The 16911-nt window shown below is 36.6% G+C and overlaps 1 protein-coding gene across 6 annotated transcripts in view; it reads right to left on the bottom strand.

The window, feature by feature from the left end:
- GPR155 (G protein-coupled receptor 155) overlaps positions 1-16911 on the bottom strand; it is a 42059-nt gene that overhangs the window by 7051 nt on the left and 18097 nt on the right. For 4 of the 6 annotated variants that reach the window (XM_087733514.1, XM_087733509.1, XM_087733511.1 and 1 more), the window contains exons 6-16: positions 16405-16488; positions 14961-15075; positions 13565-13649; positions 13394-13484; positions 12031-12280; positions 11361-11462; positions 9456-9589; positions 7806-7901; positions 6719-6783; positions 5837-5974; positions 1633-3657 (exon numbers count right to left, since the gene is read on the bottom strand). In XM_087733514.1, coding sequence (XP_087589640.1) covers positions 3435-3657; positions 5837-5974; positions 6719-6783; positions 7806-7901; positions 9456-9589; positions 11361-11462; positions 12031-12280; positions 13394-13484; positions 13565-13649; positions 14961-15075; positions 16405-16488 — 1383 coding nt within the window. In that variant the 3' untranslated portion in view covers positions 1633-3434. Of the gene's footprint in view, positions 1-1632; positions 3711-5836; positions 5975-6718; positions 6784-7805; positions 7902-9455; positions 9590-11360; positions 11463-12030; positions 12281-13393; positions 13485-13564; positions 13650-14960; positions 15076-16404; positions 16489-16911 lie in introns of those variants that run through there. The other 2 variants (XM_087733512.1, XM_087733513.1) reach the window with 2 other exon arrangements.

The following is a 16911-nucleotide window of genomic DNA, read 5'->3' as shown; positions in this document are numbered from 1 at the left end:
AGTCAAGTTTGCAGGCAGCATAGCAAAACAAGAGAAACAATTTTATGCTACCATGCAAAAGTAGTGAAGTTACACAGGAATGAAAGTAGTGAAGGTGGTGGAGCAAAGCTTTAAGTGAACTTCTTGGCTGCTTAATCGTGGGTGGCAATTAACCAGGTTAAGCATATCAGTGTTTGTAATATAGACAGATACAGTCCAACTGTTCCTCTAGTTTCTGTGCTACAGGATACAAAGTAAAAACAATGGGATGTGTGGAGATAGATCAAATGATGGCCAACAGAGTACAGGATATTTTGGTACCTTTTTTTCTGGGATTTCATCCTCCTAGAACACATGCAGTGTAAAAACAGAAAACGAAGATGAGGTCAGGAGGAACAAATAACCCTCCCTCCCACAATCATACATTAAAAAAAAAAAAAAAAAAAAATCAGAATGTCCTCTAGAGGGCAATCTTTGCACGTATTTCATCTAGTACTACATCTTGCAGCTTATTTTAAAAAGGTCTAGAGCTTTATGAAGGATGATTATTTTTAAAAAGTACTAAAATTGCTACCTAGAAAACTAAAAGTTTGATATCCACCCTGTTCAATATCACAATTATTTTGTGATTAGTGCTAGAAAAAGATCCAGTGTTTCACTGGAGACTCCCCTGGACTTACCTGTTCCTGTTCAGTGGATGTTTTCATGGAACTATAACTTCCAAGCTGACTGAGATTTATCCCAAACTAATTCACCTTCAAAATAAAAGAACTCATTGCACCACTGACCAAGTCTTTAAGGAAAAGTTATTTCTAACCACCAAAAATTCACATATCAGTAGATCAACTATCAACGTACATCAAACCGTTAACTGTCTTAAAACTTGCGAGTGCTCCTTGGCAGAAGCAAATATTTATCAGATAAAAGAGTTATTTAACTTTCTAAAGCTATTCAAAGTCTATTCCTAGCTTCCAGAAGTACACAGTGATTTAGAAATAGATTATAATAACCCGTATTCCATTCATAGTTTCTTTAGTCTATTAACCATCATAGACTCTCATCGGACTAATGGGTATATCAGCAGTCACAATGTTGTAACAGTTAATCTAACAGAATTTGGTGTCAGTTGTCAAGTAAAGGTGTTCTTTTCATTAGATTTGTAACAGGGATCCTTCTCTAAGCAGAATTTTTGAGCAATTTCTTACTTAAAACATGTTATGTTCAAATCTAGGGAATAGCAGAGCCATTATAAAAAGGGAGGCAAGGGGACGACTTTATGATGAAAATGAGAAAGACAAGAGTGCAAGAACAATGACTATGCATAGGACTGTGAAACTGACCTAAGATCAACTTCTTGAACATTTGAAGAATTAAAAAAAAAAAAAAAATTGTATTTGGTAAGTAATGATAATGTGAAATGTTCCTAAAGATCTGTTTAGGCTGTTAGACGAAAACTGGTATCTTTGTGTGAACACCCATTAACAAGTCCTCTGCCTACTTAAAAAGCATCAATGGTGGATTTGAGAAATACCAAATTTGAAACCCAAGAGCCACTTTAACAAATCTGTCAGAAGAACACATTTGTCATAAATTTTGACAGGTACACATAACCCTCCCACACCTCATATCACATCAAAGCTCAGAACTCTGAAATCAAGTAACAGATTTATTGACAAGTTACAGTATTTAGAAGCCAGACATACTCACGGCTTCTGCTCTTAAGCCACATGTATCTAATTATTCCAAAATACTTGATGTAGTCATCTTCAGCAGTTGTAACGGAAATACACTATTGTTTTCCTTTGTGGCCACAGCCTGATACAAATGTCAATTATTTTGTTGCTGGAAAACATTAAAATGTCAGTTTGTATAGCATACGTATGCAGTAGGTTGTAGTTACGTTTCTGTGCACACTGCAGATGTGCAATAAGACTAACAGTAAAATGAATTATTTTTCCAATATCAGTCTTGCATGGAGTTACAGCTACCATAAAACAACTGTTTCTTGAACAGTAGTTTATACTGCTAAAATCACTTAATTCTTAATACAAAGTAGATGCATAAGTAGCTATAATAAAAATCTGTGTGCTAAAAAAAGGGAAAGACTTTTTTAAAAAGGATGAGAAGAGTTATTCATATGCTTGAGCAAATAATTATTTTAATACCTGGGTTCCTTTCCCTTACTACATAATTTTTTTTTATATAGACATACAAATGCTGTTCGTGCAGTTTTAAAAAGGCAGCATAATGGCTATCAGATACTATGGTTTGTCTTTAACCTTTTCAAAATACTGCAGAAGACACGCAGATTCTCAGACTCTGCCTTCAGTGCACAGGAATCTGAATGACAGTAGAGTAACTATTTAAACATTGTAGGGGGATACCTGAGGCTTATTAGAATCCTGTGTTAGGCAACCAATACTAAAATTTTAGGATTTTTAACTCCTCTAAACCCTGACGTGGATGTTCAGTTAAGACTCTTTATATAATAGGTTTAAAAACCACTGTATTTCATTTAAAAGGTTTTATGATTTGATAAAATATTTTGGCTTGACTTGCACAGGTATCCAAGGCTTCCATAACATCTTTATTTGAGGCTAGCACTTCTGAATTAAACTGGAAAGGCTTATTTCAGAAGGCAAAGATCTACTCTTGACAAAGCTGTTACTACCACCATAAGGCAAAACTTCAGACCAATTGCTTATGTGAAATTCCATTATACCATTTCCTAATTTGGGGGAGCAGTGGGTATTTTTACGTGTTTTTAAGATTTGGTAAGTTTGTAGAAAACCATTATTTATTCCACTCAATATTTCCTCAGCTTTAATCCTCTGACATCAGAATCATCTTCACAACAATTCTACTGTTGCAAATGGAGGATTTTATCTTTAAGGGAGAAACAAGCCACCTGATCTGAGGTGTAAACAGCTAGAAAAAGTTCCTGCTGCTAGACAAGAGTAGAGTAGTAAAAACTGGGGTATGATAGAAGAAATCCTACTTCTGTGAGGTCAGGGGGAAGCCTGACCATAAACAGGAATCAATATTTCATCACACTAAAATATGGAAAACATACAGCAACATGAAAAATATCTCTCATTCGTGTTGGTTTTTTTTCATTGTGGCACCAGTCACTAAAGCTGCTGTTATAATGCCTCTATAATACGACAGTGACAATTACCATTTTACTATTTGTTTTGCTCAAAATGGAAAAAGTGCTCTAAATCCAGAGCATCTTGTTTTGTTCTAGTTGCATTCTGGTTGGAACACTCACTAAATATCACTGCTACCATTTCCTTCAGAACAGACACAAGTAGAACCACATCTCTTAAGTTCACAAGAGAGAATAACAATTCTCTGAGAGCCGTGAGAAAGAAATACTTCCAATTTCAGTGGTGAAGGCAGAGGGGACGGTCACATTCACCCCTAACTGCCTGTCCTCTGCCTACATGCTCAGGTCAATGGCTCTCGACTGCAACTGATCTCTTAGGAATAAAGCGGTAATACAAATATTCATCCCGAAATTCAAATTCATTCGTAATATGTTGGATGACGCCTCCTTTCATCAGTCTGTCTCCATACATCACAGCTTCCCCACGGTCAGAGGCAAGGCCAACTTGCATGAGCCAGTTCACCAGGTCACAGCCAAAGAAGATGCCAGTGGAGATCTTTGCACCACACCTGTATGTCAAAGGAATGATTCACCCACATGTTCTGTAAATCTGGTATCACCACTGCACGATGGGGAAAGGCAAGGAAAAATAGCAGGAAACAAGGAAAGACATCATGATAGTTAAGAGCATGTTAGAGGAGAATTTGCAAGTTTTGCATATTAGGGACATGCCAATGTTCACTACCTTTTCCTACAGACACTTCAATGAGAAGCAACATCTACTTACAGCGTTGTTTTAGGCTTGTGCAAATAAACTTCAGTGAACATAAGTAGCAATTTTCCTAAAAACACACACAATGTAATTCTATTTCTTGGATACTTACTTCCCATGTATTCATTAACATGACCATTTCTGCAACAGGATATCTGATTTGAGTGCAGCACGCCTGCAGCAACAGCAGCTCAATCTGCACTTTAATTCCATTTTATAATTTCTCTATAGCTTTAAACAGACACTAAGTGCTTACATCTATTGTAAACAAAAACCATTTAACTTGCATATCCGGTTAAATATTAACCACACAGGCAGTACTAAGAATAAACAAAACCTTTACAACAAGACTAAACTAATTGTCTTTTACATATTTATGAGGCAACGTCACTACCATCTACCTAGTTGCAGTGAAAACACCATTCAGAAATTTACCTGCAGCAATGAATGTTTCTGGTTATCTAAATCTGCTCTATGGAACCCAAGTGCAGGGTTTCTGAAGATGATTAACAGCTACACAGCAAAAAACCAAACTTCTTCCTCTTTTTTTTTTTTTTTTAAGTTAAAAACAGCAGTAACGCAGAGCAAGTGTTAACATCTATTAGCAGAGAAGCAAAAATTAAACTAAATGAAAATCCATGATTGCAAGGTCTCAGTTACAGTATGTTTAAATCAAAGAGGACAGGATCAAGTTAGATGAATATTTAAAATGAGAAGATAAAAGCTTTCTTTTAACTCACAAGGAGAAATGAGACATGAAACTAGTTCCACACAAGCATAATATTGAAACAATGAAGCAACAAATGTCAGATTTTGATGTATTCTCAGGTAATATATGATTAAAAAAACCCCACAAAACCCAAACAAATGAACAGCCCAAAGCCCAAGAAACCACAATAGCAGCAGAGGCACAGGAAACACAGCTGTAAAACCTGCTCTATTTCAAAACAAACATTTTCTGATACATGTTTTCTGTCTGGCATGAAAGAAGCAAGTCCTTGAACTGCCATAGTTCATTTTTCCTAAATGGATAACTTTATTTCTAATCGAACATTACTGATTTCTGAGGAGACTGAACAAGTGATGCTGTCAAAAAAAAGTTCTGGAATGTGGTTTCGGACTATCTGACCATTAAAAGACCACCCCATTCCACCAAACTAGACCTACTTAAAAGCTCACATAACAAGAGAAGTAGAAGTGTCCTGTTAGAACAATTCTTCATGTCTCCATTTCATACAGTAAATACTTAAATAAAGGCAGAATCTTCTCCTTGTTCCTGCTGCTTCTGTCTGCATTTCTCTTCTCATCCACCTACACATACCTGAATACATAATCCTTGATTTGGGTATCATAATTTGCATCTGAAAGCTTTGCTGATCTCACAAATTGAGGATTAGGCCTCATGAGAGGCATGAGCAAAAGAAATTGTATGAGCTCAGAAGGTGTAAAGGTCCTAAAACCACTATAATCTCATGTATTGAGTAGCCTCTGAGCACACACTGACATCAGTTGCAATAGTTTTGCTTCCTGTAAAAGCTATTTATTAGTAAACATTCAGTCACATAAATACTGACACCTTCTTAATCTCAAAACAAAACAAATGAAGGGTCTCAAGTTTGACAAAACTCAGACACATGCACTCTATTACAGGCATTACCATATACATTTCTTCAGAAAGATTTTCTCTTCTGAACTCCAGCTAAATGCAAAAAACTGGGGAGATGCCTTAATGATATGAAACTTTTTATAATTTATATAAAACCTAATGGGATAATGTGATAACTTGCACCTCAGTGTTTCAGTTTGAGACTAGAAACATTTCCCTGTTACTGCTAAATTCTTAATTCTCACCTTGAGGTTTGAATAAATATGCCACAACAGGAATTGCCTGCAGACAGATTAATCCGCATTTCATTATTTCCAAAAGGTGAGCTATGACCTTTGTAACAAGTTATATGTGCAGGGAGGAACCTTACCTTCTGCCTCTGACAATGCTTTTGACACAGTGATCCCTATGATAACGAACAAACTGTTGACAGGTCATCCTGATTTCCTCAGGTACAGAGGGATCTGTATGCCCTGCTGCTTCTCTTCCTCCCCAGAGAAATTCAAGTCTTAAAAAAAAGAAAAAGACAAAAAAAAAAAATAGAAGAACAGCAAGTCAACCAGAGGCATTTTTAAGGAAACTGCAAATAATAAAACAGAACTCATAGGAAGCTTATCACAACTGTTTCACTGTGTTTGTGCCCGATACTTTATATACAATCTTCCTAATAAACTTGTATGGCTTTTGAACACTGAGAGGTTTTATTCTAGGCTCAGGCAGAAGGAACGACAGAGAGCAGTTGGGAGCCAGCTTTAGCTGCTGGATTCACACCGCAGCCAGCTAGCTCTAAGTTAAAGACGGCTTTGTACAACTTACGCCTCCACAGCGAGGCATCAATGAAAGTGTCCATCCACACAAAGCACTTGGCATGATGTTATGAGTACAGGACTTTAAAACAGTGATGATAGAATCTGGTTCACCATTTGCATCTAAGTTTTAACTTATCAGTTGAAGTTATTTCCTAAGATCCATCATCTCACTGATCCAATCACATACTTTGCCACCATTTGCCAAAGATCTTGTCTATAGGGAGCCTGTGGGATTTTCATCTTTGTGAGCGTCATTAGGACAGCAGTAAAAACTCGTGCACAGTGAATTGCAATTAGCTCTCCACAACTGGGAGAGAAAAAGAGATTTGGAAGATGGAATAAATAGGAAATGGAGTGCAATGGCACTGAACACTCAATACCCTTTAAAAATTATTATCTTTAATAACTAAGTTTATAGGTGTAAGTGTAAAGATTCTGCTTACCTTCGCTTGAACGGTAGAATGATTAAATGCTTATCTAAGCCAAAAATACCAAAGGAAATGAAGCCCTGCAGGAAAAAAAAATATAGAAAAAGCAACATGAAGCAAAAACTTAGGTTTCTAAAGAACAGAAATAAAATGTTAAAAACTCATTGCCAAAACACACGTGAGAAGTATCCCTCTTCTCTAGATATCATTCAAAACACATTTTGTTTCTGCTTTGATTTTTCATTTGGGCCTTAAAAAGACAGATTAATACGTAACAGTCCACCGAAGAAACTCTTCAAAAAACAGTTCAGTAAACCTAATGCTGTGACATGCCATCTGACTCTTAAAACATCGGTATCGTTACACAGCCAGTTATTTAAATCTGTCTTTGTTAACATCAAGCAAACAACTGACTTATTGTAAGTTGAATGCTGGAATGCCCTCTCGTTAATTCATTTTTCTGTATTGCTTTTGTATCGAAACTACTATCATTACTTGATACTGCACTGCATCTTGTAGGCACACCTGTCCATGGATCTATAAAACATTCCTCTAGTATGTGTATTAACACTGCCTTGCTTTCACCTTCATAGATAACAAAGGTATCTTGTGTCAGTTTGCACTGAAATAGGCTATGTGCAGCTGGAACAATTACACATCTAATTGTCAGCTATTAGCTAATGGTGCTGTAACTGAAACTGAAGAGATAATACCTTAAAGCCTTACAGTGAAAGTATCCATGTAGCCATCTTGCACCTATTTAGTTATACTGGTGTAATTCTACAGAAGTGACACTGGTGAAACTTTCTGGTACAAATAAGGCTAAAATCCTACTCAGTTTCCACAGGCATTTGGCACTCAGTTGTCATTTGTACCTTTGAAAGCGTTCACGCACATAAAACATGCTCATGCACATAAAAGACATGCATTATGGTAAGAAACCTTTCAAAGCAAAAGAAAAAGCTTGAGAAAAAAAGGCAAAACAACACAAGGAGCTGGTGACTTCAGCATTGTTTGAGGACTTCAGCTTACAGTGCTCGTAACAGCATGTGCTGCAACACCCACTAACAAAGTCATTTTTGGAACAAACACTGGTAAGTACCTGACCAAAATTAAACACAGCACAGAAGAACTGCAGTTCCACATACAGCCTTCCAGGCTCTTGGTTGAACAGCCACCACAAACAACTGGAAAGATTCTGTTAAGGAAAAAAAACACAAAAAACCAACAACAAAAACCACATACCTAACCTGGCTGTTAAAAATCAAAAGCACTTCCTTACTCTTCACATGGTAACAGATTCTTGCACAATTTTCACTGCCTTCATTTAACAAATGATTCAGATAAAGACAAATAAGAGGGAATAAACACCTTAAACTTCATTCTAGTTACGCTTAATAGCTGGGGCAGGGGAAGAGCTTGTTTGGTTTTAAACCAAATAATGCAAAACATACCAGTGTAGAGGTCCTGCTCCTTTACACGTTTACGTAAGGAACTTGCCTTAAGCATACTTAGGTATTCAACCTAACACAGACAATATTAGCCCAGACAGATTTGCAGTATTTGTCTTTAGGCCTGTTTAGCTGAGACCAGTGCTTTCTACATATTTTCTGCATAGTTAAGATTGCGTTAAGCTGAAGCACATACCACTTCAGCTATTTTAGATGCCTGACAGAAGGAAAAAACCTCCAAAGTTAACCCCTTTGGGTGTAAAGGCTAATTCTTTAATGTGACTGGTCTCATTTCATAGTATCTATGTAATCATCCAGATACTACTAAAAGAGAGGCTAACATTTTGGGACACCTCTTAAATACAGAAGATTTAAAAAATGTATTAGCATGGAATATTTGATACAGGAAATTTGAGAAAGGGAAAACTTCCGTTTTGTAATTTAACAGGACCTGAAAAGCAACAGTAGTGACTATTACACTACATAGCTGTGCCACATTGTCCTGCTTTGCTGTATTACATATTTGTGCCATAGTATTTTCCATTTCAAACAAAGATACTTCCCCCCTAATTGTCATCCACAAGAAGCTCAACTTTGAGCATTACACTCAAATAGAGAGAGTTGTTTCTCATATTTGTCACAGTTAAAAATTCAAATTATATCCCTAATGCATTACATTCTGGTATTTCACACTTTTACACAGGAGCAGCCACCTTCACAGCTGGGATCTAGTCAGTAATGATGCTTGGCAATACCAACTCAGCTATGTTGCATCCAAACCACCACTAAAAGCAACAAAACTGCATTTTCCCATTTCAAATAAAGTCTTACATTATTCTTCATTACTAAAACACCTCGAAGAAGTCCAAGTTCCAAATACAAGCATGACCAGATAGAAACAATCTTTGTACAGTCTCCTTCAGAAGTAGAACTCACTTTATATTTTTAATTGATTATTGTCTTGGGAATAAGATTAGCTCTTGAGAAAAATGGGAAGAGGGGCAGCAGCGATGAATTAATTACCAAATTATATAATTCCATTTTTTTCCCCTTAGGGTTCTCTAGTGTGGCTTGCTCACTAACATCATGAATCTTAACTTGCCTTTAATTTATGGTGTGGCACAGAAAAATTAATTTTATGATATCCCTCTTCCAGTAAAGGAACAAAATAAAGCCTCTAATTTATTTAATGAATTGTTACATGAGGAATTGGAAGATTTTTACTGGACTGTCTACATAGCTTTCCTAAAAATCATTCCACCTCAATCAGTTAAATAACATGGGGAGAAAAAAATATTTACAGCAAACAGGCCAACAATAAGAAGTAAGCATAGCAGCACATGTCTGGCCAGCTGTTTGTCTCCAGTCTGTAGAAGCTGTTCTTCCTGAGCCAATACGCAGGTTTGAGCACTGCAATGACTCACACACTGATCAGCTGAAAAACAAACCAGAGTTTTTTATTAGGCTTCTAATGAAAAACAAGCCAGAGTTTTTCATTAGGCTAACTTAGGAACTCCATGAGCAAACTTGTTAATGTAACTTGCTGAGTTAAATTACCCTGTATCTGTAATGAAGTCACACACAAAAAATTTAATATTAGCTTCGACAATAACCTGTTCAGACATCTATTCTCAAATGAAGCAGTAGTTTACATGTGCTCCTAAAATGAAGAAACTTTTTGCAACAGAACTCTTCTTTCAAAGGTTAAGGAAACTTAAGTTTTGGCTAACATTTAGAAAACACTACTAGAAATAATGAAAAAATAGCATTTTCTCAGAATAGTTTTTAAACTTAGAATAATTTCTGGAATAAATATTTCAAATATACCATCAGCTCTAATATTTTTACTCTGTATCTCAGTGTTGTTGACCTCTAGATCAGACCATCAACTGTATCGATTTCAGTTATGTGACTGTATTTTTAACATGGTATATCAGAACACTGTCATAATCCTATCAATCAAAAGAGCTAAACACACAGAGAATGAATGTTTGTCTTCCAGCTGCAGAGTTCTAAGGAATTCTGAGTATCTTCCTCTAGATGGCAGTGAAAAACTTCCTGGCAAGGACATACCTAAGTATTTGCACCAGATACCTGTCATAGCAGTTCAATGGGATAGTAGAAGGATTAGTAATTATTGCAGCCAAAGTTACACAGGTGTATCCATTACAATTTCCTTTTATTGATTTATAGTTTTGAAGTGTTCACTCAGTAGGTCGAAAAAATTTCCACTCAATCGTAAGATATTTTCTACTTTATCTTTTAGGATAAGAAAATTAAACTGGTCTTCTTCCATCACTGGAAGACATTCTTATGATGTTTGTCTGAATTACTTAATAGGTAAAATAGTTGGCAATAGGTGGAAAGCTAGCATTTTATCAGAGGAGACATAACTAAGTATGTTTCAGTGTGAAATACTTAGATTTGTTGGAAGTTATGCTGCATCCAAACAAAGCACAAGGATATGAACTTCCTTGTTAAGGATGCAAAAAGCAAGAAAAAAAAATAGGAAAAAAAGAAAGGTTGCACTGCAGCTAGCTTTGATTATTGAAAGTGATGTACGACGAGAATGGGCTGAGCATGCAGTTTTCCATCAGGTGCTGAATGGTCACTTTGATCCATTTTTTCTATATCAGTGACTCCTAAGGCCCCCTTACTCAATTTTCTCCATCTCTCCCCTAGACATGGATAATACAGCAGCATGGACATTTGATCTAATCGGCAGTAAGTGCTTGCTCCTCTAGATCTGAAGTTTCTCATTCAAAAACCTGTGCATGATTACAACAAAGGCTTCAAAGGCCTTTTTAGAAGACACAAGGTGTGAATGTAAGAATGTAAAAAAGTGTGTTTAAGTTGAAAATTTGAGGCAAAGTAGGGTTATGCATTCAACTTCCCAGTGTCCAAATAAGGCAACAATGGAGACTTCAAGTCTAAATGCTCAGAAGGACATGTTAAAGTAGCTTAGTGGTAAAAAAACCAACCCAAAACAACTGTCCATCTTGAGCACCTAAAGATTACTAATAACTATCAGGCAGAAGAGAACAAACACCTAACATATTGCCTAATACTTGAATTTAGTATGAAACATAAGTTACCTAGGTAGAGTTGAGAGAACAACAGCCCAAACAGTTTCTTTGTGAGAACAACACACATAAATGTTGTGGAAGAGCTTGTAGTATTAAAACAAGGAGACACTACCGCTTTACCTGTCTCAATTGGAGGAACCTTGCTTCCAACAGCATTTGACGCTGCTTTGCTCCCTCTAGCACAGGATAATTCACCATTTGTTGTTTGACAAGAACAGCAACCTATTAAGCGTATACAGTAACAGGATAGTTAGCTTCCTTCACTACCATAACATATTTTCCAAGTATAACAATATATTCTATACAGCTTCAACTATTATGCTCAAAAATAACCCAAAAGGAGAAAGCAGACTTAATTTTTCCAATTTGCTGAGAGGGCAAATGGATTATACTACTAATATATAGAAATATTTAACATAGCACCATGGAAGCAACACAAGCACTTTTAGCTAGAGGGAAAACATACCGGAAGTGATCAAAAAGGCTATATACAAACAAGGAGGACTAGAAACGCATTGAGTAGCAATGCTGCAGGCATACAATTCATTCTCAGAGAGACAGTTTAGTGGTTGAACAATCTAAGATGCCTAGTGGACTTACAGTGATAATCATCAAACTTTTCATAGAAACATAAACCTAAATCCTTGGGCAGCTATGTCTAGATTTTCTTCTGTCCTAGCATAACACTTGAAGGTGTAAACAACTGTCCTTCCCAGGTCAGAATTAAATTTGGAACATTATTTTATTGTATCCCAAGCCATTTATTCTTTTACAAATCTACTTTCCCTACCTCTTTCTGCAGATGGCTGTGCAGAAGATCCTGGAGAAGGCTGTGTAGAAGATCCTGCAGAAGGCTGAGGCACAGCAGCTGAAACTCGATTCCCCTCACTCCCTTCCACTTCAACCTCCTCCACTTGGCTACGTGGTGAATATGGGTTCAATACCTCATAGCTTGACTCTTGCCTATTTCTGTTCATGCACATAAGTGAGATACCTGCCATCAATATACTGATGAACAGGATCACTGCTGTGGTAATTATCTGTTAAGAGAGCAAAGAAAATGCACTTAAATACAAAATAAAGGAAAATAGTTGCCTAGATCTGTCTTTCTAACTTCTGTACTTTCCTAAAGATACTAACAAATGCATCTGAATAAGACAGTTTTCTATATTTACTGCTCTTGCATCTTGTGGCATTGAAAGAGCAATCAGTACACGAGACTACTTTTCCTTGCCTGAGTAACTCAGCTCTTTTTTTTTTTTTTAAGTGGGGACCCCTATTTCCCATGCAATCCAAAAACATCCCCTCATCATCATCATGTTTCCCCTCAGAATCATTAGTTTTGTTCAGAATCATTTAAGTTCTGTTCAGTCACCTTTTAATTCCAAAGAGGAATGTGCTCTTGTCACCCTCTGGCACAGCTCTGATTTCCACGCTTTCTCCAATAGGAAGCATCCCATTAATTAACCTTTCCTTCTAATCATCTGCCACTGATACCCAGAGTCCACTGTGAGGCTATTTTAGTACTTGTGAAAGTGCCACATGAATAACCCCGAGAGACTCATAGCCTCTCTATCCATAACAAAGACAGAAGGAAAACACAACAAATATCTATGCTAGTGCAATTCACATCCTCTGAAAAGAGGAGCTATTTATTGGTAAAAACTGTAGTTCATGCTCAGGGACTTGCAACCCATGATTGTGCAGAGAAGTCTCCCATAGTGCAAACACTTACTGCTACACATGTAAAGTAGATCCTATCTATTACAGACCAAAAGCCATTAATTAGTTATGGGATGGTAACAATTTTAGATAATTATCAAGTGAGACTACAAATTAGTCACCAGGAAAAGGTGGCTCTGCAATTCATTACCATTCCTAAGCCTTTTCTTTAGGAAGCCTACTCCCTCTTTTTCTTAGTCATAGCTGCCTAAACGTGGAGGTCCTTGTTCAAACAAGTTTCCCTAATGGTTCATTACAGAAATACATTTTTGTATCAATCTACAAGCATTCTAATTCTATAATGATACTGTTACTATGGTAGCCTGTACTTCGATTGAAAGCTACTTACATAAGAAGCAAAGAATGCAATTTCTCAATAATGTATTGGATATGGCAGAAGTCTGAAGTGATGAGGACAGAACATGTCATACCTGATGTTTTCCATAGAAAAAGGCAGAGTCAATACTAGTGCTGTTACGTTCACCGACAATTAGTAAGATTCCCACCAGCAGTGCTGGGACTCTGAAAGAGCAAAACCGAACAAAGTAACATATTTAGCATACTCCCACTAATTCTACAGGGAAACACCTGAATTAACTTACCCCCATCCAGCTATGATAACAAATCCAATGGGAATCTTTACTGTTTCTCTCTTCCTCAACAGAAACAAAGAGAAAGATAGAAAACCTACAAAAAAAAACAAAAAAAAAAACCAAAATAAATGCCTTGCTTATTATTAAAAAGGGAACTGATAAATACAGAGTCTAGAAACTCCATGATGTGACCTGCTCAATAACTAAGATATTCTTCTCAGACCTTCAGATAGTCTAAAATTGGTTTTCTAGTTGTATTCTGAGAAAGTAAAATAGAAACACATATTATCTTAAAAAAATCATATTAATAATGAAACATTGAAGAAATTTCAGGACATTTTATATTAAACATCCACTTCTAAATGCTTGGAAAAGTTCACAAGCGTATAAAAGATGTCATAAGAACATATAAGACACAAGTAACTAATTTCTTAACGCATCAACAGCAGTTGTTCTAGACTGACAATCTTAAGTAACCAACAAATAATGTTGTATTCTGTTGTAGCATTTCTTTAAAAACTGATTAGTCCTTTATAAAGTCAATGATAAATTTAACAAAAAAACGTTTTATGTATTTTTACATATATAAGTATATATGGCAGTATCTCCTGGAACTGCCTATTCTATTCACAACTCGGAAGCTCAGCAACATTTCCCATGCTGAAGCAAAGCTAGTATTTATGTTCGGCTATACTAATCATGAGCTACCTATTTCAGCTAAATACAAATCCAACTGACTCCACAAAACACCACAGGAATTAAACCCTTAGACTTCTGGACTCAAGAACAGTATAAAAAGTCTCCTGAATACCCAAAGTCTCTTTTTTAATCATACAGGTAAGGTTCTCCATGCTTCTTGATGCATCTTTCAATTCTGCCTATTTCAAGTAATCCCTTCATTAATCATCTACACCTGCAGAACACACACACATTGTTTTTAAAAATTGCAATTGCCAGCGTAAAGAAGTGGTAAAGGTAATTTGGTATTTCCCTTCATTCTGTATTTCCTACTTTTTTGAGGCACAAAGTTTTTAAATCTACTTAATGCTGAATAATTACAACTTTAAACTCTGCATTAATTAAAAATCGCCAATAAGATTTTGACTAGCTGAAGGGCAACCCACCACATTCACTCTATTTGTAATCACTTCTGCCTTGAGAGCGGGTTCTTGTCTTTTGTTACAAGCTAGCAAGGCTGCTGTATATAGCAAAGACCTACCTAGGTATAAGCTTTCAATAGCAGAAACAGTGCCTGACACTGAGCCCTGTGTTGCTAGCGCAGCTCGGCACAGCTTACAAGTATGCATATTTGTAGAACTACATGCATGCGAAAGGAACAATTACTCTGAAGAATATAATAACGTTATTTCAGTACGTTAATCTTTTATTACTAGAAAAATCATACCTGTCCACAGGTAGGTGCTATAAAGTGAGCTGTAGAGGAATATAAATACTAGGATCTGCATGGTGATGTCTTTAACAATGAAATTCCATACCACCATTCCAATGCAAGCAATAAACTGGAAAGAAAGGTAAGATGCCATCATTGAAACTGGGAAAGCAGGATGGCAAGAAAAACTGAACACAGTGTCATATAGCTATGACAAGCTTCAAAACTCCACCCCCAGATTCACTGGAGTGTGATTTTTATGAATTGGATAGTTCTCATAGCAGTAAAGCAGTGCAGCAGTAAACTCAGTATTACAGTTATGTCACTGACTACAGTACCCTATTTTCAGGAGAGGGTTTTTTTGACAGCAATTATATAGCTCAGATAAACTGGGAGTAAGGCAAATCAGAAAAAAATATATAATATTTATCTATCTTATAATAAGTAAAATGTAAAGCTTTTGTTAAGTACAAACCATTTATCTGAAATGATTTGGACAGGAGGCTGAGGTCAACAGATGTTTGTTCAGCCAAGAATTATACAAGTTTTCACCCAGTGATACTGCATATATGACAGTTTTAGTACTGAAGGAATCTGAAAAGAAAGGCTGAAATATTATGAAAACAGTAATACAGTAGTTCAGTATTTTTAAGATGATATCTAACTTTGCCGTTATAGACAAGAAGCACCTGCAACTCTCATACATGACTTTTTTCGAATGTGACTCCATGATCAGACCTCAGAGTTTTCTCTCTCTCTCTCTCTCTCTCTATTTTTTTTTTAAACTACAGAATACTTCAGAAAGCACTACCACACAGACATATTGCAAGCACAGGCTGCTCTCACTGAATTTAACATCAGTTGTGCAGTTGACTTCAAGGGAAGAAGGAACATGTACTCTGTAGTTTTCTCTCAGTTTAAATAACAATTAAAATTAATCCAGAGCTATTTAGTTTTGCCCTTCCCTAGCCACCAGCCATGCATTCCCACACCCCTGCCTTGCATCAGCACTGGCACATGTCTGATCCCTCAGCGAGCCACTTCAGGGAGCTAAACCAGCATGGGGATTAGTTTTCTATTTAGCTCCTTGAATCAAGCCACCATAGAGTCAAACACACACTGCTGCTGATCCTGGTATTGCTGACTTCAGATTGTCATAAACTGATACAGAGGTGCACTCAACAGTGTTAGGCAGTAACTTATAATGCTAAAAATATATTTCAGAAGCCACTCTCCATTCTGATTGCTCATAGTTCTGTTTGAAAACCATACTATCAGCATCAACTATCCTTTTCTTCAAGGGTGTATTTTAAGGCACAGAAATTGTTCGTACAAGTCGTACATTAGATTCCCCTGTCCTCCATAGATGGCTACAAAGATATCACTGTAGAAACCAAACTTGTAAAAATGCTAAGAGTTTAAAAAAAAAACGAAACTCACACAACAGCATTCTTCTTACCTGAGCAACAAGTAGATTTGTTGTAATCATATGAGGAAGCTGTTTGTATTTCTTACTCAGAAGAACAACAGTAAGAGACCAGATCTGTAACATACAAGAAAAAATTTATTAAGAGTAAAACAAAACCCAAAAGAAAAAGATGAGTATTCTGGCAGACTATGGTGAAATTAAATATACAACAAATCTTGAAAAGTTTCTTAGCAACGTGACTACTGTAGTCAGCTCTGCACCATCTGCTGCCAGTCCCTGTGCCTGAGCAACTACAGCCAGAAAAAGCAATGCATCTTTGTGCTCTCGTGATTGTGAAATATTTCCAGGAAGCACCAAGAGCTTGCCTCTAGTGCGCAGAAACCTGATTGTTCCTCAGGACATAAATGACCACAGACTAGCCTGCCAATTTAGAATTTAAAATTCCCCCCCTGCCCCCCCAATCTCCCCAAATGATCTGTGACAGCAAGAGGCAGCATTCACTTGTGGCTTCCCTTGAGGCACAGTTTCAAGACAGGA

This window comes from Nipponia nippon, unplaced genomic scaffold (assembly GCF_047370975.1).
Source record: "Nipponia nippon isolate SJK-2023a ecotype South Korea unplaced genomic scaffold, ASM4737097v1 scaffold_5, whole genome shotgun sequence".
NCBI classification, from domain to species: domain Eukaryota; kingdom Metazoa; phylum Chordata; class Aves; order Pelecaniformes; family Threskiornithidae; genus Nipponia; species Nipponia nippon.
This window is presented reverse-complemented; position numbering and strand designations above follow the sequence as displayed.